This window comes from Stegostoma tigrinum, chromosome 23 (assembly GCF_030684315.1).
Source record: "Stegostoma tigrinum isolate sSteTig4 chromosome 23, sSteTig4.hap1, whole genome shotgun sequence".
Lineage (NCBI taxonomy): Eukaryota > Metazoa > Chordata > Chondrichthyes > Orectolobiformes > Stegostomatidae > Stegostoma > Stegostoma tigrinum.
The window spans coordinates 9,382,771-9,401,398 of NC_081376.1; the positions used below are offsets into that span (position 1 = coordinate 9,382,771).

Below are 18,628 nucleotides of genomic sequence, written 5' to 3' on the forward strand. Positions count from 1 at the left end.
GCTTCCCAGAGGAGCTCAAGTAGTTCATCCACTACACCAACACCTTCCACCCCAACCTTCAGTTCACCTGGGCCATCTCCAGCACATCCCTCACCTTCCTGGATCTCTCAGTCTCCATCTCAGGCAACCAGCTTGTAACTGATGTCCATTTCAAGCCCACCGACTCCCATAGCTACCCAGAATACACCTCCTCCCACCCACCCTCCTGCAAAAATTCCATCCCCTATTCCCAATTCCTCCGCCTCCACCGCATCTGCTCCCACGATGAGGCATTCCACTCCCGCACATCCCAGATGTCCAAGTTCTTCAAGAACCGCAACTTTCCCCCCACAGTGGTCGAGAATGCCCTTGACCGCGTCTCCCACATTTCCCGCAACACATCCCTCACACCCCGCCCCCGCCACAACAGCCCAAAGAGGATCCCCCTCGTTCTCACACACCACCCCACCAACCTCCGGATACAACGCATCATCCTCTGACACTTCCGCCATCTACAATCCGGCCCCACCACCCAAGACATTTTTCCATCCCCACCCCTGTCTGCTTTCCGGAGAGACCACTCTCTCCGTGACTCCCTTGTTCGCTCCACACTGCCCTCCAACCCCACCACACCCGGCACCTTCCCCTGCAACCGCAGGAAATGCTACACTTGCCCCCACACCTCCTCCCTCACCCCTATCCCAGGCCCCAAGATGACTTTCCACATTAAGCAGAGGTTTACCTGCACATCTGCCAATGTGGTATACTGCATCCACTGTACCCGGTGTGGCTTCCTCTACATTGGGGAAACCAAGCGGAGGCTTGGGGACCGCTTTGCAGAACACCTCTGCTCGGTTTGCAATAAACAACTGCACCTCCCAGTCGCAAGCCATTTCAACTCCCCCTCCCATTCCTTAGACGATATGTCCATCATGGGCCTCCTGCAGTGCCACAATGATGCCACCCGAAGGCTGCAGGAACAGCAACTCATATTCCGCTTGGGAACCCTGCAGCCTAATGGTATCAACGTGGACTTCACCAGCTTCAAAATCTCCCCTTCCCCCACCACATCCCAAAACCAGCCCAGTTCGCCCCCTCCCCCCACTGCACCACACAACCAGCCCAGCACTTCCCCTCCACCCACTGCATCCCAAAACCAGCCCAGCCTGTCTCTGCCTCCCTAACCTGTTCTTCCTCTCACCCATCCCTTCCTCCCACCCCAAGCCACACCTCCATCTCCTACCTACTAACCTCATCCCACCTTCTTGACCTGTCCGTCTTCCCTAGACTGACCTATCCCCTCCCTACCTCCCCACCTATACTCTCCTCTCCACCTATCTTCTTTTCTCTCCATCTTCAGTCCACCTCTCCCTCTCTCCCTATTTATTCCAGAACCCTCACCCCATCCCCCTCTCTGATGAAGAGTCTAGGCCCGAAACGTCAGCTTTTGTGCTCCTGAAATGCTGCTGGGCCTGCTGTGTTCATCCAGCCTCACATTTTATTCTCTTGAATACACCAGTTGACCCTGCCTCTGCCTCGTTTCCAGGCACGGCATTCCAGGATGCTCTGTGAAAAAGATTTTTCTCAAGTAATTTTGCAGATCACTTTATAAATTCATGCACTTTTGTTCCCAAGTGAGAATGAGACACACAGATTTAAACAGGAGCAGTCTTTCTATATCTACTGCATCCAGCCCTCTCAACAGTGCGATGCTTAGAACTGCACACAATAGTCCAGCTAAGGCTAACAAGTGTCTTTGTCTTTGTTCTCTATGGCCCTATTAACAAGACTTGATGTTTTATTGGCTGCTCCCTCCACCTGTCCTGCCACTTTCAATGATCTATGCGCAGGTCCCTCTGCTCTTGCACCCCTTAACAATTGCACCTCTTATTCTGCTCCTTCTAATGTAGCAGCTTACACTTTCCAGCCCAGTCCACCAACTTGTCAATGTCCTTTTGGGTTCTACAATGCTTCCACCTTTTGTATCATCTGCAAACTTTGAAATCATCGTCTGCAGGCCAAGATCTAAATCATTCAATAGTTATCATGAAAAGCAAGGGTGTCAATACTGATCCCTGGAGAATTCCCGACAATCCTTCCTGGCACTTCAAAAAAAAAAGCTATGGATTCATTACTCTCTGTTTGCTCCTGTATACATGAATTCAAGATGGCACCGACACTCAGTAACTCCTGGCGAACTCCCCAAAGCAGATTTTATTCTAACATTTCCTAATACACCTTTAAACCTAAATTCTAAATCGGTAAAAATTATTATTAGATGAGGAATGGACTCTCTGACTTCAATTAATGTTGATCTAGCTTCATGCACCTGCTATGCAGTGTGACCTATATTCCTCACTCTGTCTAAGCACCCCACGTCCTTGCTTACTATGATCAGCTATGAACTGCTCACAAAACAAAGCTGTTTATGGTACTTATGTACACGAGGCTACAATAAATCAAAGCAAATCAAATCCCTTTACACCATAACTTATTATTTTTCTCAAGTCTGTAGTGTGGCTTGATATCAAATGCCTTTTGAAGTCCATATGAACTACAGCTACAGCACTGCCCTCGTTGACCCTTTTACTTGCCTCTTCAAAAATCTCCAGCAACTTAATGAACTACAATTTCCTCTTCAGAAACCCGTACTGACTCTTCCTAGTGAACTCACCAATTTCCATGTGACTACTAATTCTATCATGTATAGTTGCTTCAAGAGATTTCCCCAAAATTGAAGTTAAACTGACTGATCTTCCTCTTGCTAATTTTAACAAAAGGGAGAAAATGGACACAATGGAGGAAAATATTATTTTCTGTCATAGATCAAGGAAAATGCTCATTATGTAGCACTTTGAATGTGGATAAACAGCACAGCAGAATATAAATCAGTGAAGTAGGGAATAAGATTCATGCTTTTAGATTAATGCTTGGGCCATCAAGGTTGAAATAGAAATTGTAAAATGTTATACTGTCACTTCTATGAGGAGAACAAAGCTTCAATCATGTTATTTACCTGATTGAGTTTGTTTTTCAGGACTTGAAGCTGATCAGAATCAAAGTCTAGAGCTCCGAGTTGCTCCACGTTACCCTTTAATAAAGCATTACTTAAACAGGCTTCCAACTGGGCCGCATCATAGTTTACTGGGGTCAACTCATTAATGGTTTCCGGCATTATCTGTCCTTCTGTACAGTCTGTAAATAAAGTTTTGTCTGATATATCAATGCAAATAATGATCAATTATATTAAAAATTACTTCTCATGCAAAGTCTATGAATCATTAAATTATGATTTAAACACACGGGTAGTGGCAACAGATAAGCCACGAGAATAGGCCTTTCCATTCAGGAATGTGTGAGAGACACAAAGATTGGGAACCGGAAGCGAATGGAAGAGAAGGAAGCTCGGGGTTAGATAGACTTATTCAATATGAGCAAGGGAATGAGTCAGAGACAAAGAGGAGGACAGAGGCAATAGAGACAATGTGGTCACTGGGAAGAGTGGGAACATGGGAACTGGAAGTGAACTGGGAGGCAAGAGGAGAAACATAATCAAGAAGTCAGAAATATACTTTATTTTGGTCCATGTACAACACACAGGCTAACTTTTAATTCCTTTGCAACATATTACAAATCATTTCATGGGGAAGGTTTCCACCAGGACATTACTTTTGTCAATATTTCTTGATTGTGTGTCAGAAACAGAATGAGAATCTGAGTAATGAAGCCAGTTCGCCCTGTAGGATTTCTTACCAACCAATGGACTTTATTAGGGCCATTTTTGACACATGCATTACGGACCTGAAGCATGATTTTTGGGAGCATAAATTTGTCAACATGCTGCTTGATATTTTAGAAATGGTGGCATTTCTTTAAAGAACAGTATTGTTGGGAAAGGTCCTTTTGCAGGAATGACAGAACACTTAATAGTCTAAATATTATCAGTTTTGAAAATCAGTTTGAACTTCAGCTGACATCATAAGATACCTCAGCCATGTCAACGGGTTCAAAGACAGACACGGTTACCAAAGTTGGATTGACCCCTCTGAGTTCATTCAGACATAACATCTTAAGTGGAAGCTCTGAAACAGATGCTGTCAAAATATAGCACGATGGCAAGCAGGGTGGCATGACAGACTCCATGCTATTTACAATCTATTTCATTAATGTGGCAATTAACCTCATCAACTGCCCCCTGGTGTGTGAGTATTAAACACCTTCTGGATAGAACACATTTTAACCTCAGGTGCCATAGGCCAAAACTGAAGTGACTACCATAGACATCAATGTCCTGATTTCAGTATCACTGCCCAAATTTTTAAGCCAGTCTCAACCTGTGAAATTCTGTTTTAAAGAGATTCACCCTGTCCTTGAATGCTGCCACAAACAAAACTTATATCAACCCAGACAATTCAGTTAAATATTCTCTCTCTTAGATAGTTTCAAGGGGATTCCTTGGAATATGCTGAGTAGTTTCCACTCTTTATCAATTGGGGAGAGGATGATGGCCTACTGGAATTATTGCTGGACTGTTAATCCAGAGACCCAGATAATGTTCTGGGGACCTGGTTTCGAATCCTGGCATGGCAGATGGTGGAATTTGAATTCAATAAATATCTGGAAGTAAGGACCTAATGATGATCAAGACTCGATTGTCAGGGAAAAATCTATCTGGTTCACTAATGCCCTTTTAGGGAAGGAAACTGCCATCCTTACCTGGTCAGGCCTACATATGACTCCAGACCCACAGCAATGTGGTTGACTCTTAACTGCCCTCTGGGCAATTAGGGATGGGCTATAAAATGCTGGCCTAGCCAGTGATACCCTCATCCCATGAATGAATAAAGAAAGGAAAAAGCCTGTCTCGAAAGGTCATCATTGGCAAAGAATGATCAGTAAAATGAAAATAAATTTAATACTGGATTGGAGTACTAAAATCTCATGGTATAGAGGTTAAGATGTTAGCATGGATAGAAGACTGGATCGCTGGAAAAAAATAGAGAGTATGTATAAAAGGTCTTTGGTGGAACAGGCTCGAGAGGTTGAATGGCTTATTCATGTCCCTATGTCAGTTTGGCAGGATATAATGACTGGAGTTTTACTAGGGTCTGTGCCAGGACCTCAACATTTTACAGAGATAGCAGGAACTGCAGATGCTGGAGAATCTCAGATAACAAGGTGTAGAGCTGGATGAACACAGCAGGCCAAGGAGCATCAGAGCAGCAGAAGAGCTGATGTTTCAGGCCTAGACCCTTCATCAGAAATGGGGGAGGGGAAGGGGGTTCTGAAATAAATAGGGAGAGAGGGGGAGGCGGATGGAAGATGGATAGAGGAGAAGATAGGTGGAGAGGAGACAGACAAGTTAAAGGGATGGGGATGGAGCCAGCAAAGGTGAGTGTAGGTGGGGAGGTAGGGAGGGGATAGGTCAGTCTACAATTTATATCATTGACCTAGATGAGTGGAGCAAAAGCATCTTAGCTAAATTTGGAGATGATGCCAAGAAAAATAGGCAAGTATGTTGAGAAAAGACACAAGGTATTTACAGACAGGTTCAGTGAGCGGGCAAAAATTAGGCAAGTGGAAAATAATGTGGGAAAATGTGAAGTCGTTCAATTTAGCATGAAGAATAAAGCAAAAAGTGTCACTTAATTGGGAAACAATGGCACAATTCCAGGATGAAGAGGGATTTAGGTGTTACACCATAAGACCATAGGAAGTAAGAGCAGGAATAGGCCATTCAGCCCCTTGAGCCTGCTCTGCCCAGCATAATATGGCTGATCAGACATTTCTTCAGAGATAACAAGGTGTAGAGCTAGATGAACACAGCAGGCCAAGCAGCATCAGAGGAGCGGGAAAGCTGATGTTTCGGGCCTAGACCCTTCTGAGTTTTCTGAAGGCCTGAAATGTCAGCTTTCCTGATGCTCTGCTGCTGCTTGGCCTCCTGTGTTCATCCAGCTCTACACCTTAATCTCTGAGATTCTCCAGCATCTGCAGTTCCTACTATCTCTGAGGCATTTCTCATGTCCACTTTCCTGCATTTTCCCTGTAGTCCATGATTCCCCTCCTGATCAAGAATCTTGGCTTTAAATACACACAAGTACTCTGGCCCCACCCTCCCAGCTTTCCATGGCAAAGAGTTCCAAAGAATCTCAACTCTCTGAAAGAAGAAATTCCTCCTCATCTCAGCCTTAAGCTGGTGCCCCCATTACTCTGAGATCATACCCTCAGGACCTAGACTCTCCCAATGTGGGGAAATACCATCTCAACATTTACCCTGTCATGACCCGTAAGAATCCTACATGGTTCAACAAGATCAACTCTGATTCTTCTAAATACCAGTGAGCAGAGTCCCAACTTGTTTATCCTTTGCTTATAAGACAATCCCTCCATTCCAAGGATCATCTTTGTGAACCTTCTCCAAACAGCCTCCAATGAAGCAATATCTTTCCCCAAATAAGGGGAGCAAAACTTCTCATAGTACTGCAGATGCAATCTCTCCAGGGCCATGTAAACTTGCAGCCAGACTTCCTTGCTCATATACTCAAACCTCCTTGAAATAAGGGCCTACATTCCATTAGCTTTCTGATTCCTTGCTTTCTGCAGATTTTCTCCACTTAGATAACATTCTGTTCTTTTGTTCTCCCTTCCAAGGTGAATGTCAGATATACCCACATTATGCTTCATTTTCTGACTCTGCTCACTCATTTAACCTATAATATCTCTGCAAACTGTTTGTATCTCTCTCACAGCTCGCTTTTCTACCTATTTTTCCGTTGTCTGAAAATTTGGCTGAAGTATATTCACTTCCTTCCTCCAAGTCTACATTGTGAATAGTTGTAATCCGTATGGGATCCCACTTGTTACAGGTCACCAACATGAACAAAATTACTCCTTACCCCCACTAGCCATTCCTACCCATTAGCCAATTCTTCTGCCATGCCAATAGGCCACCTCCAACATCATGGGCTCTTATTTTATGATTTAACCTTTCATGAGGTATCTAATCAAATGATTTTAGAAGTCCAAATACGATACATCCACTGGTTCCCCTCTATCCAACTTGAAAAACTGTCATAATTTAGTCAGACGTGATTTCTCTTTGTTGAAGCCAGGCTTACTCTGCTTGGATTAGATTATGATTTTCCAAATGTTCTGCTATTACCCCCTTAATAATTGATTCTAACATTTTTCTAACAATAGATGTTAGGTTAATTGCCCTAAAGTCATCTGTTCTTTCCCCCGGTCTAGTGCATGAGTCACAAAAGGACAGCATGGAAGTACAGAACATAATCAAGGAGGCTAATTAGATGTGTTCCTTCGTTATGAGAGGGACTGGCCACGAAGGTTATGCCTCAGTTGTACAAGCTAACAGTGAGATGACATCTCAAACACTGTGTGTAGTTTTGGTCTCCTTATCTAAGGAAGGATACAACAGCATCTGGAGGCAGTTTATGGAAGGTTTAATTTATTCATTCATGGTATGAAGGCATCACTGCCTAGGCCAGCATTTATTACCCAGCCAACAGTTAAGAGTCAACCACATTGGTGTTGGTCTGGAGTCACATGCAGGCCAGACTAGGTAAGGATGTCAAAGACATTAGTAAGGTTTACTGGTTTGTAAACCTGGGCATAGAAGATTTACTAGATTGATACCTGCATTGGCAGGTTGTCTTACATGGACAGAGTGGACACACTGGCCTTGATTTGCACTGGGGTTTATGAGAGTAAAGAGTGACTTGACTGAAGTGTGTAAAATCCTGGATGGTCTTGACAAGGTGGGCATGGGATGGATGATCTGTCCTGCAGGTGAAAGCAGAACGAGGGGGCATTGTTTTAAAATTAGGAATCTAAGATGGGAATTATTTTCTGCCTGAGTTTTTGGGCTTTGGAGCCTTCAGTAGGCAGTGAACATGGCAGTCATGAAGCATTTTTAAGACAGAAGTAGATGAGTTCTTGTGGCGCAAAGAATTCCAAGGTTATTGGCAATAAATGCGAAATGTAGAATGCAAGCCACAAACAGATCAGCCGTGATATTACTGAGTGGTAGAGCATTCTCAAAGGACTGAATGGTCTACCTGTGCTATTATTTTGTATCTTTGTAGGTGTGTTAACTCAGTCTTCTTCAAACTGTGGCAGCAAGGTTTCTTCACAAGGAAGACCTCTGCAGGTCAAAGGCCTAGTGTACAGAGTAGTTACTGTCACATTCCTGCGCAGCAGCGAGATCCAGACTTCATTAGTGACACTTAACAGCATGAGATAAACCCTACCATCAATGTCTATTCCACTTTTCTGGATTTGATGCATAATCAAGAAAACACTAATGTCCTTCTCAATTCCATCTCCAGAAGCACTCAGGCAGAAGTCATGCAACATTGGCTACAGTGGACTGAACATTAGGTCTGGGCGGTAGAAGAGTATCTTTTTATTTTCTCAGGTCCTCTTTGACCAGCTAAAAGTGAGGACAACCAGTCCATCATGCAGTGTTATGCCTCAAGTCCAAACACCTCAATGAACATAGCCACAGCAATGAAGGAAACAAATCCTGCACTCCAAATCCTACTGTCACACGGGACATCGTGACCCACACGCCCAGCAATCTGCAGATTGAGTTTTGGCCTGAGCAGCCACACGCAGACCCACGGCAGATACCCACCCTCGAATTGAACGTATTCCCCTTTACAAAAACACTGCTTTCAAGTGTTTTCAGGACATTTTCTTTCACTAACCTTCCTATATTTAAATCCTCAATTCCACTCCAGATAAAAAATACACACAGCTACAAGTTGGACTGACTTGAACAAAGTTGGCCAGGTAGACCTCTTACAGTTCGAGTCCCTGATTGGGGCTGTTAATCTGGTCCAATCAGGGAGCCCTGGCTGACAGATATAAACAGGAGGATCAGAGGTTCTGTTCACTCTGCGATCTGGCTCTGAGGGAGCCAGACGAGTGTTAACTACGTGTACATAAATGGTAACTTTGATGATGGAATACTGGTCTCTGTCGAATTATTTCACAGGTAACTGATGGAAAGCAGGCCCAGGTGAGCCGCTCTTACAGAGAATTGGTCAAGACTTAATTGCCTCAAAAGACTTCCCTCGGAATTGTAAACCCGCTACAATCCTTGTGAAACTTAAGTCACATCATTGATAAAGAGTCTATTCATGAAAACCATGCACATTCACAGGAGAACTTCAAGTCCTTACTTAAACTGATGCGATCCCCTTAAAGATAATGGAATTTTATTATTCATTCTTGTCACTAATACCAATCTGTGATAACAAATTACCTGTAGCTCTCCTTGCTCTTCTCCTTCGTCTGAGCCGTTTTAAAAACCTGACCACATCTCTGGGCCTTCTAAACCGTTTCAGTTTGCGGATATATCTTGGGAGGGCTTCAGAAAAGACGAACTGCACGGAAAAGGAGAATAATACATATATAATCATATGCAACCCTTGATTTTGATATCACTTTCTTATCCAGAGCAAATCTTTCATTTAGATCTATGGATTCTTTTGGAGATGAACCAGAATGTGATAAAATTGCCTGAAAAAGAAACAAACATACACTGACAGGTGACTTTGAAGTTGATAAATGTACAGGAAAACCAGCTGGGGAGAGAGGGGCTGGGTCAGGGGTTTAGGAAGCAGGTCCTGGGAACAAAGGCTGCACATAGTGGGGATCAGTGGAGCCCAGGCTTTTGGCGGAGGGGCAGGGCAGGAGTACCGGGCTTCAGAAGCACTGGCCCTCCTTCAGGCCCATTCAGTACAGGCTTGACCACATGCACTAGAAGACAGCATTGAGCTGGGAGGATCTCCAATCTGAGATCCCATCTCTTTCTTTCACTCTCACAGTTCTCCAATCACGGTCTCCTTATTATCCACGAAGGACAGGATTCCCTGGAAGGTGATGAGGAGTCAGCAAAGGGGTGATAGAGAGGAAAGGTGGGTCTGTGAGGGTGAGTAAAAGGAGGAGGCTATAAGGGCGAGTAAGAGGCGAGGGCTGTCTGTGAGAAGTTTGCACGTTCTCGCCATGTCTGTGTGGGTTTCTTCTGGGTGCTCCGGTTTCCTCCCACAGTCCAAAGCTGTGCATGTTCGGTGGATGAGCCATGGGAAATGCAGGGTCACAGGGATAGGGTGGGTATGGGTGGGATGTGCGTCAGAGTGTTGGTGTGAACTTGGTGGGCCAAATGGCCTGCCTCCACAGTGTTTGCGGATTCTGGGGGATTGGTTTGTTTCTTCAACTTCCAGAAAATCCTCCAACTGATAATGTCCCACGGCTTTCATCTTCCTAGGATACCAGCCTACAATGTACAGAGGTTCGGTATAGCTGCCAAGCTAGTCTGCACCTCCTGAGCCAGTGCCCAGGCTACAGAATTATATTTTGGCTGGATGCAACATGTAGAATTTTCAAGGTATGTTAAATGTGGATTAAATAGATATGAAACTCTTGTTTACAAAGTGGGGTTTGGGATACTTTCTAGTGTTAAAATGTTCAGATTATAGAGCCTACAAAAAGCACAAACTAGGAGGTGATGTAGAAGGCTTTAATTGTCCCAAATAGTTAACTTTGTGTGAAGTAATATTCAATTATTTAAGTTGTACCGAGTTCACTTGATTCCATGTTGAAGTCAATGTCAAAGGTAGGTTTCCCAGCTCAAGCACTGTACGGGACGTCCATGACGTAGGGGGGCTGCAAGTCAACAAAGAAATGTCTGTTAAGTAAGTGACAGTTTGGCTACAAAATTCCACTTTTTAGCACCCAGTTATTCATTGCTCCGTGTGCCGGATTAATTGCAAAATGGAGTCTCCAGCATCTCCAGGCTAACGGCCTGCTAATGCTGCAGGCCATTTTGACGAAGACCTTAGCACGATGCGTCTGTTGGGCATGGCCACAGTAGGCTTGTAAAGTTGATTTTAACATTTCAGAGCATAATTCTTCAGCTAATGCCACTTGTTCTGAAGGTGTGCGACAATAGGTCAGAGTGCCCCTTGCCAACTTCACCTCCAACAACCACCACCCCCCCCCCCCCCACAAGAGCTACCAACTACTGACAGATTAGCCTGGGCTGGTTTGGTGGTTTGGAGAATTCGGTAGAGTTGACAAATCTACAGAGAGTAGCTAGGTCCATGCCAAAGAACTTAGTTCTAATTTCAAGGGCCAACAAAAAGGTCAACCAAGTTTGTTAGAAGTCAATTGACTCCAAACTGCTCACACCAAAATATGGCTTGAGAGGACAGTTGGAGTAGGGCAGCCTGTTTTTAAGTGCCTACATAAGCAAAAATGGAAGAAAGACCAAGGGCACCTCTTGTGCATGCTTCAGAGAGATCCCCTTCTAAGCTACAACCCTACCCTTCCTTCCATGTTACCTGCCTGCCCAGCCCCATCAACCGACTCTCTGGTCCTTAGCTTACATCCCCACCATCAAACCCTGAGACTAACCTTTCTTTGGCAGCCATCTTTGGCTCTGCTGAGAGCTGCCAGTCATTCAGTGAGATTAGCCAGTATTTCCTGATGGCATGGCTCCCTCCTAAGTGAGAGATGAAAGGTCCTCCAATTTCCACCCATGGCATTTTATAGCTGCAGGGTGGGATTGCAATGGGCTAATCAGCTACCAGCCAATTGTTTTTTTCTAAACTGGGGTCTGGGGGAGATCTAACCATTCCCCCAACAGTTCAGCCCAACATCTCTCACTCCAGCATCTCATGTTGAATATGGGAGGTCACCAAGACTTCACGGAATCTTAGTACCTCTCATTTTCTCTTGCCTTCGTGGGAACTGTCGATGCTGGACAATCTGAGATAACAAGGTGTAGAGCTGGATGAACACAGCAGGCCAAGCAGCATCAGAGGAGGAGGAAAGTTGACATTTTGGGTCTGGGCCCTTCTTCAGGAAAATATATCGATCATTTCTTCTTTGTGGCATGCACTAATGCCAGTCTGGAATTAGGAGTACGCAGCCCAAACTACTGTGGTCCTAGAACTTTTCTGAAGAAGGATTCAGACTCAAAACGTCAGCTTTCCTGCTCCTCTGATGCTGCTTGGCCTGCTGTGTTCCTCTAGCTCCACTCATTGTTATCTGTGTAAATCGAGTGCTTCTTTTCTCCTTTTTATGCTTTTGCTGGACTTTTATTTACTATTCTTTCAATTTTGTACCAAATATTTAAGTATGTGTACCCAGATGTCTTCTATCTAAGATGGTGCCACAAGCAGGGACATTGCAAACTTTTCTCTGCATTCATTCCCATGTATGTGACAATAAAGCTAATTCATTCACTCATTCAACTCATGCATTGAAACCACTGTGAAGAACCAGGGAGTGTGTCAAATTGACACTTCGAGCTATCCTCTGATAATATGGATCAAGATTCCAGTGATTCAGGTGCCCAGGTATATCAAGCCAAAAAATGAAAGCCAGGATGACGCAAAATAAAAATGGTGGTAGAATATTCCACTAGAATGCCAAAACAATTTGTGGAATTTAATGCCGCCACCCAGAGTTAAATGCTGAGGTGGGTATGGGACATTGGATCAGGATTGAGGTTGCTTTCCTGCAGCTTTTCTACCTCCCCTTTTTTAAGCCCAGGATAAGAAGACTCTTCCTGACAAGATGCCAATCGAGACCAGTCAGTGTGTAAGTGATAGCACAGGTAGTCCTCCATTAACATGGTAGTTACACCTCTGAAAATCACCACGTTAAGCACAGCTACGTCACTTGAAGAACTCATGGCCACAGAAACCCATGTATATGTTCAAGTCACGCTCTCAGGGCGTCAATCAAGCACCAAATACAAGCACACAGTTAAAATAAACCAGCAAAACAGATGTGGAAATTTGCAAAAAGAATTTTCTTTTGAGTTTCTTGCCTCGCATCCAAGATTGTTTATCTGGAGGTGGAGGGTTGGCAACAGGTCTTCATTCGACTCATCAGCAAATTAGAAGCTGAAGGTTGAAGGTCATCAGACTGTCGCTGCTTTGGAGGTGGAGGGTTAAGAGCGCTTGGGGACAGTTTTTAAATACTTATCCAGCCTTGACAGAGGCACTCAATGGATAAAAAGTGTGGACTGAACATGAACGTGCCTATAAATGCTGCACATTTATGACACCCTGCTGCTGGGACTTAGGTAAGAACTGAGTTATTGTGAATCAGGCACTGGGTAATGGGATGATGGAGAGCAAAGTCAAAACCATGTTAAGGCAAAACCAGGTTACTCAAAGACCATCTGTGTTTACTCAGCAACAGGCATGGGGCTTTCCAGGCAGACCATAAGATATAGGAGCAGTAGGAGGCCACTTGGCCCAATGAGGCTGCTCAGCCGTTCGATGGGGGAAATTTCCTCCTCACCTCAGTCTTAAATAGGCAACTCCTTATTCTAAGGTTATGCCCTGTGGTCTAAGACTCTCCCTCAACCTCCAAGTATCTACCCCATCAGGCCTCTGAAGGAGGAGGCTGCGGGACGTGCTACACATGCCCCTACACCCGCCCTTTCATCTCCATCTGAGGCCCAAGACAAACTTTCTATTTCTGACAGGGTTTCACGTGTACATCATCCAATGTGGTCAATTGTATCCATTGCTCCTGATGTTGCCTCCTCTACATTGGTGAGACCAAACGTAACTTCAGAGACAGATTTGTAAAGCATCTGTGCTCCAAACATTATGATCAACACCACTTTCTGGTCACCAAACATTTTAACTCCCCCTCCCGCTCCCTGGGTGTCCATCCTGGGCTTCCTCCAGTGCCACAATGATATCACCTTCCAACTGGAGGAGAAGCACCTCATATTCTGCCTCGGGAGCCTACAGCCTGATGACCTAAACATAGAATTCACCAGTTTTAAAATGTCCCCAGCCCCAGCCTCATCCCATGTCTAATCCTCCCTCTCATCCCCGCCTCCTTGACATGACACTATCTGTCCATCTTCTACTGCGCCTATCTGTCCCATCTTTCCACTGATCAATCCCCACGACTCCGGCCTGCATCCACGTATCACCATCCCACTTACCTTCCCCCAGCCCCACCCATCTTTCCTCTATTTGCTTCCCAGCTCCCTTCCCCAGTCCTGATGAAGGGTCCAGGCTTGAAACAGCAACTCTACTGCTGCTCTGATACTGCCTGACCTGCTGTGTTCCTCTAGCTCCACACTGTATCAACCCCGACTCCAGCATCTGCAGCTGTTGCTATCTCTGAGCCTCAAGATCTTAGATGTTTTGACAAGGTCACCTCTCATTCTTCTAAATTCCAATGTGTACAGCCCCAACCAAACCAACCTATGTTTATAAGAAAATCCTTTCGTAGCCAGAGTCAACCTAGTGAACCTTCTCTGACTGCCTCAAAAGGGAGTATTGTCTTTCCTTAGATAAGGGACCCAAAACTGAACACATTATTCCAGGTTTGGTCTGAACAGTATAGTTTTGGAAAAATGCCCTACTTTGAAACTACGATCACACAGATTTACACTAATTGGCAAAAAAGGGCAAAAGCAACATTCCCAAAATAAAGATGCACAAAAAAAAATTTTGTTTGGGTCATTAATAATTACAGACGAATAGTATCAATTTACCCGAATCTGGTGGCTCTGGTGCTAAGTAGGTTTTCAATTGCAATCATTTGATCTTCTGAGTACGAGATGCAATTCCTCAATGTATCCAAAATAGTAATGTCACAGTTTTCAATAACCGAGCCTTCAAGGTCACAGCTCAAATCACCCAATACTGTAACACTCTCCCTTGTTAGGTTTCCACTGCCAGCTCCCTGAAATTTAAATAAATTGAAAAACAAACTTTAATATTACAATATATTTCAGTTGCACACTCTGAATCCTAACTATCTATGCAGCAAGAAGCTTGTAAAAAGACTATTATTATGCACTGACATTTGGAGAAAATATCAGAAAAGTATATCGCGTGAGTTTGATGTTGGGCATGAAAGTTCGTCATCCAAAGAATTTTCCCCATGTGCCCCTGGAATCTCAACATTAACTCTGATTCTCTCTACACGGACCTGCTGGGTTTCTCCAGGTAGAAATTATCCCATTCAGTCTGGATTTGCATAAAGCAGAAGATTTATTTCAAGCAACCTGCTGAATAATTGTTCATTTTAAAAGAAGTTAACAATGGAAAATCCTAGAAATACACAGTAAATCAGGCAGCATCAGAGAAAAGAAAATAATTTATGTATAACCTTCCATTCTGACAATAAGCGTCACCAGCAACATTAAAAACCAAAACAACTGTGGCTGCTTTAAATCAGGAACAAAAATAGAAATTGCTGGAAAAGCTCAGCAGGTCTGGCAGCATTTGTGAAGAGAAGTCAGAGTTAATGTTTCAGGTCGTGTGACCCTTCCTCAGAAGCAGAAACATTAACCTCTTCCTTTCTCCATATACTGCTGCTCTGCTGACTGTTTTTCAGCATTGTGTGTGTTTGTTTCCAATTTGTGACCAATCAGCGTGTCCTTACCAAACAGGTTAAGGCATCATTCAACAGATTTCGTCGTCTTCTTGATCCTTTTTGCAATATATTTATGTTTGATCTTCCAATAGCTCTGAAGAATGACTTGCAATTTGCAGAACTCCTTAATTCAGTAGAGCTGAAACAGGTGAAAGTTGGCATTTTAACATTATTCTATATAGGCCCAAGCTTGTTAAAATTGCAACTTATAGACAATCAAAATCAAAATTACAGTGAGTGAGCACTCACATCATCATGGAGTTAGTGGTACTGCAACTTGCAGTGTCAATATTGTAATGGGCCAAACCAAACCCAGTCAAAATATTTAGAAGACAGACAGTCTAGCCCTTAACATTTTATTATTTAAAGGTAAATATAAGCTGTTACATTCCAGATGCAAGTTGATTGGTCAAGCTACTGGATTTGAGGCAAAACACACTTTTCTTTGTCCACTATAGTTGAAATACAACAAAAGAAATTGTATTGGAATAACAACTCTATTGGGAAAACATAACAGAATAATAAGTACTGTAACTATTACAAACTAATTGTTCAAGTATTATAACATCCCACGAACACACCCTTGGAGAAAGGCACATTCAGAACACAGATTGTCTCACACGCAACTCCTGTAGCAAGAGGAGAAACCCTAGCTTGTGGCTGTAACTGAAATAGGAACAAAAAATAGCATTCATTTCTTCAGGTTCCCAACAGCAACTGCTGAAAGCTAAATAAAATCCCTGGTTCTGTGGGTGGAAGCTTGACGACACCCACTCAGGCTGCTTCTATTGTTCCAACTTTTAAAAGAAACCCCAAGGCCTCATAAGCTGTTTATTTTGTTACAGGCCACTCAACATCCCTTCTTCAATCTCTCTTTTAAAACAAACCATCGTCACAATGTGCACATGGAACTCAGAAAGTTGCAGTCTGAGTTGGTCTGTTTCTTCACTTTAGCTGTACCTCACTGATAAATTCAACACTGAAATTGGTGCATGAGTCTGAAGTTGCATTTTTGACATGCCAGTTTTGTGTAAAACATCCCCAAAAATGTTAAGGCTAGTGTATTCTAAGGGGCTAAATGAATTTTTAATAGTATATTAAGTGATAATCACAATCGAACAACCCCTCTGGCCCTGTAAGTTCAATTTTATAATCGTAGAGTGTCATTCTTTCACAATGCAATTCATGTTGGCCATTTTAAAGCCAAATTGTTTTCCCTTTGTTTTTTTTTAAACTCTCAATCTAATCTTTCTTTCCCAGTCTTCTATACACAATTTAAATTTAATGTTTACTTCTCAGTTTTGATTTTTGCACATCTTAGTAAGAATTCCTCAAACTCCTTCACTAACTAGCCTCATTGTAATTTGCTCAGATTCCCAGCACAGGGCACAGCCTTTGATCAAATGCCCAATCCTAGTTCGACAAAGTAAAAACCATAGGAAGAATCTTAAGGCTGCAGTCAGCAGAGCAAACAGCAAATGCTCTTCCATTATCCTGAATTGTTTTTTCTATTCATTTTGGTGGGATGTGGGTGTCGCTGACCTGCCAGCATTTCTTAGCAATCCCTAGTGGCCCTTGAGAAGGTGGTGGTGAGCTGCCTTCTTGAACCGCTGCAGCCCTCCTGCTGTGGGTTGACCCTCAATGCTATTAGAGAGGGAATTCCAGGATTTTGAGCCAGTAACGGTGACGGAAATGGTGATATATTTCCAAGTCAGGATGGTGAGAGACTAAGAGGGGAACTTGGCGGTGATAGCGTTCCCATATATCTGCTGCCATTGTCCTTCTAGATGGAAGCGGTCATGGGTTTGGAACATGCTGTCAGAGGATCTTTGGTGAATTTCTGCAGTGCATCTTGTAGATAGTTCACACTGCTGCTACTGAGTGTTGGTGGTGGAGGGAGTGAACGCTTGTGGGTGTAGAGCAAATCAAGCGGGCAAAGTTGAGGTCAATCTGCATTGAAATTTTGTTTCCATTCTCTGGACAACCAAGTAACAACATCAGAATGAACAGGACAAGAAAATACCTACCATAGGAAAGATGTTGCTAAACTTGAAAGAGCATAGAAAAGATTTACAGTGATGTTGCTAGGGTTTGAGCTATAGGGAGAGGCTGGGGCTATTTTCACTGGAGTACCAGAGGAGGAGGGGTGACCTTATAGAGGTTTATAAAATCATAGGGGCATGGATGGGGTGAATAGCCGAGGTCTATTCCGCAGGGCGGGGGAGTCTAAAACCAGAGGGCAAAGGTTGAAAGTGAGAGGGGAAAGGTTTAAAAGGGACCTACGGGGCAACTTTTTCACACAGAGGGTGGTGAATGTATGCCAAAGGAAGCAGTGGAGGCTGGTACAATGACAATATTTAAAAAGGCATCTGAATACCAAGGGTTTAGAGGGATATGGGCCAAATGCTGGCAAATGGAACTAGATTAATTTAGGTTATCTGGTCGGCATGGACGCGTTGGACCGAAGGGCCTTTTTCCATGCTGTACAACTCTATGACTTCATATCGTTGTAGTCTAGTAAGAACGTACTGATAGCCTCCAATGGCTTTGATTCACATTTTTCTTCTTACTTTATGTTATTTCCCCTGGTTTTGGATTCCTTTCCCTCTGTGGAAGTTACAGAATCATGACGGACAGAAGAAGCCCATTTTATCTGTGGCTCTGCGGTGGTTCTTGTAGCAACTAACCACCATGCCACCTTTGTTCTTTTTCTTTCTAATTTTATGGTCTGCTTTATTTATTATATCCCAGGAATATTCTGAAGTGATATCTAATGGATTATATCAATGCAACTCGCTTGAAAAGTGCTATGAGGGGTCATGGCAGTGGATTCAGGGCTTGTCTCAGACCAGAATATAATTATCATATCAGAACCAGCATTTCTAATCATCTTATAAGTAAAGCTGATGCAATCCTTTGGTGGGAATGAAAGGATCAAAGAAATTAAATAAATCTTCAAGAGTGTTGCTGTTAGCTTGTGGATACATGGACATAAATGAGATTTTTTAAATTCATCTATGGTTGGCATCTTCTCAGACTCCTCCTCTTGAATAACACATTCTGAATTTAAGTGCAAACATGAGTTTTGCAAACTTGCATGAGAAGCAACTTACTCAAAAAACAGCAAAACGTCTTCAGGGAGGGTGTCTATGACCAACGGTGTTTCAGTAGAGGTTAACCTGTATGACATACAGGTCAGCTG

At 43.5% G+C, this 18,628-nt stretch overlaps 1 protein-coding gene across 1 annotated transcript in view; it reads right to left on the reverse strand.

Moving 5' to 3' along the window:
• The window catches only part of LOC125462409 (uncharacterized), a 320,685-nt gene that overhangs the window by 74,928 nt on the left and 227,129 nt on the right, over window positions 1-18,628 (reverse strand). The window contains exons 134-139 of the mRNA XM_059654215.1: window positions 18,540-18,625; window positions 15,436-15,565; window positions 14,540-14,730; window positions 10,581-10,668; window positions 9,266-9,386; window positions 2,996-3,174 (exon numbers count right to left, since the gene is read on the reverse strand). Of these exons, the coding sequence (XP_059510198.1) occupies window positions 2,996-3,174; window positions 9,266-9,386; window positions 10,581-10,668; window positions 14,540-14,730; window positions 15,436-15,565; window positions 18,540-18,625 (795 nt within the window). The remainder of the gene's footprint in view (window positions 1-2,995; window positions 3,175-9,265; window positions 9,387-10,580; window positions 10,669-14,539; window positions 14,731-15,435; window positions 15,566-18,539; window positions 18,626-18,628) is intronic.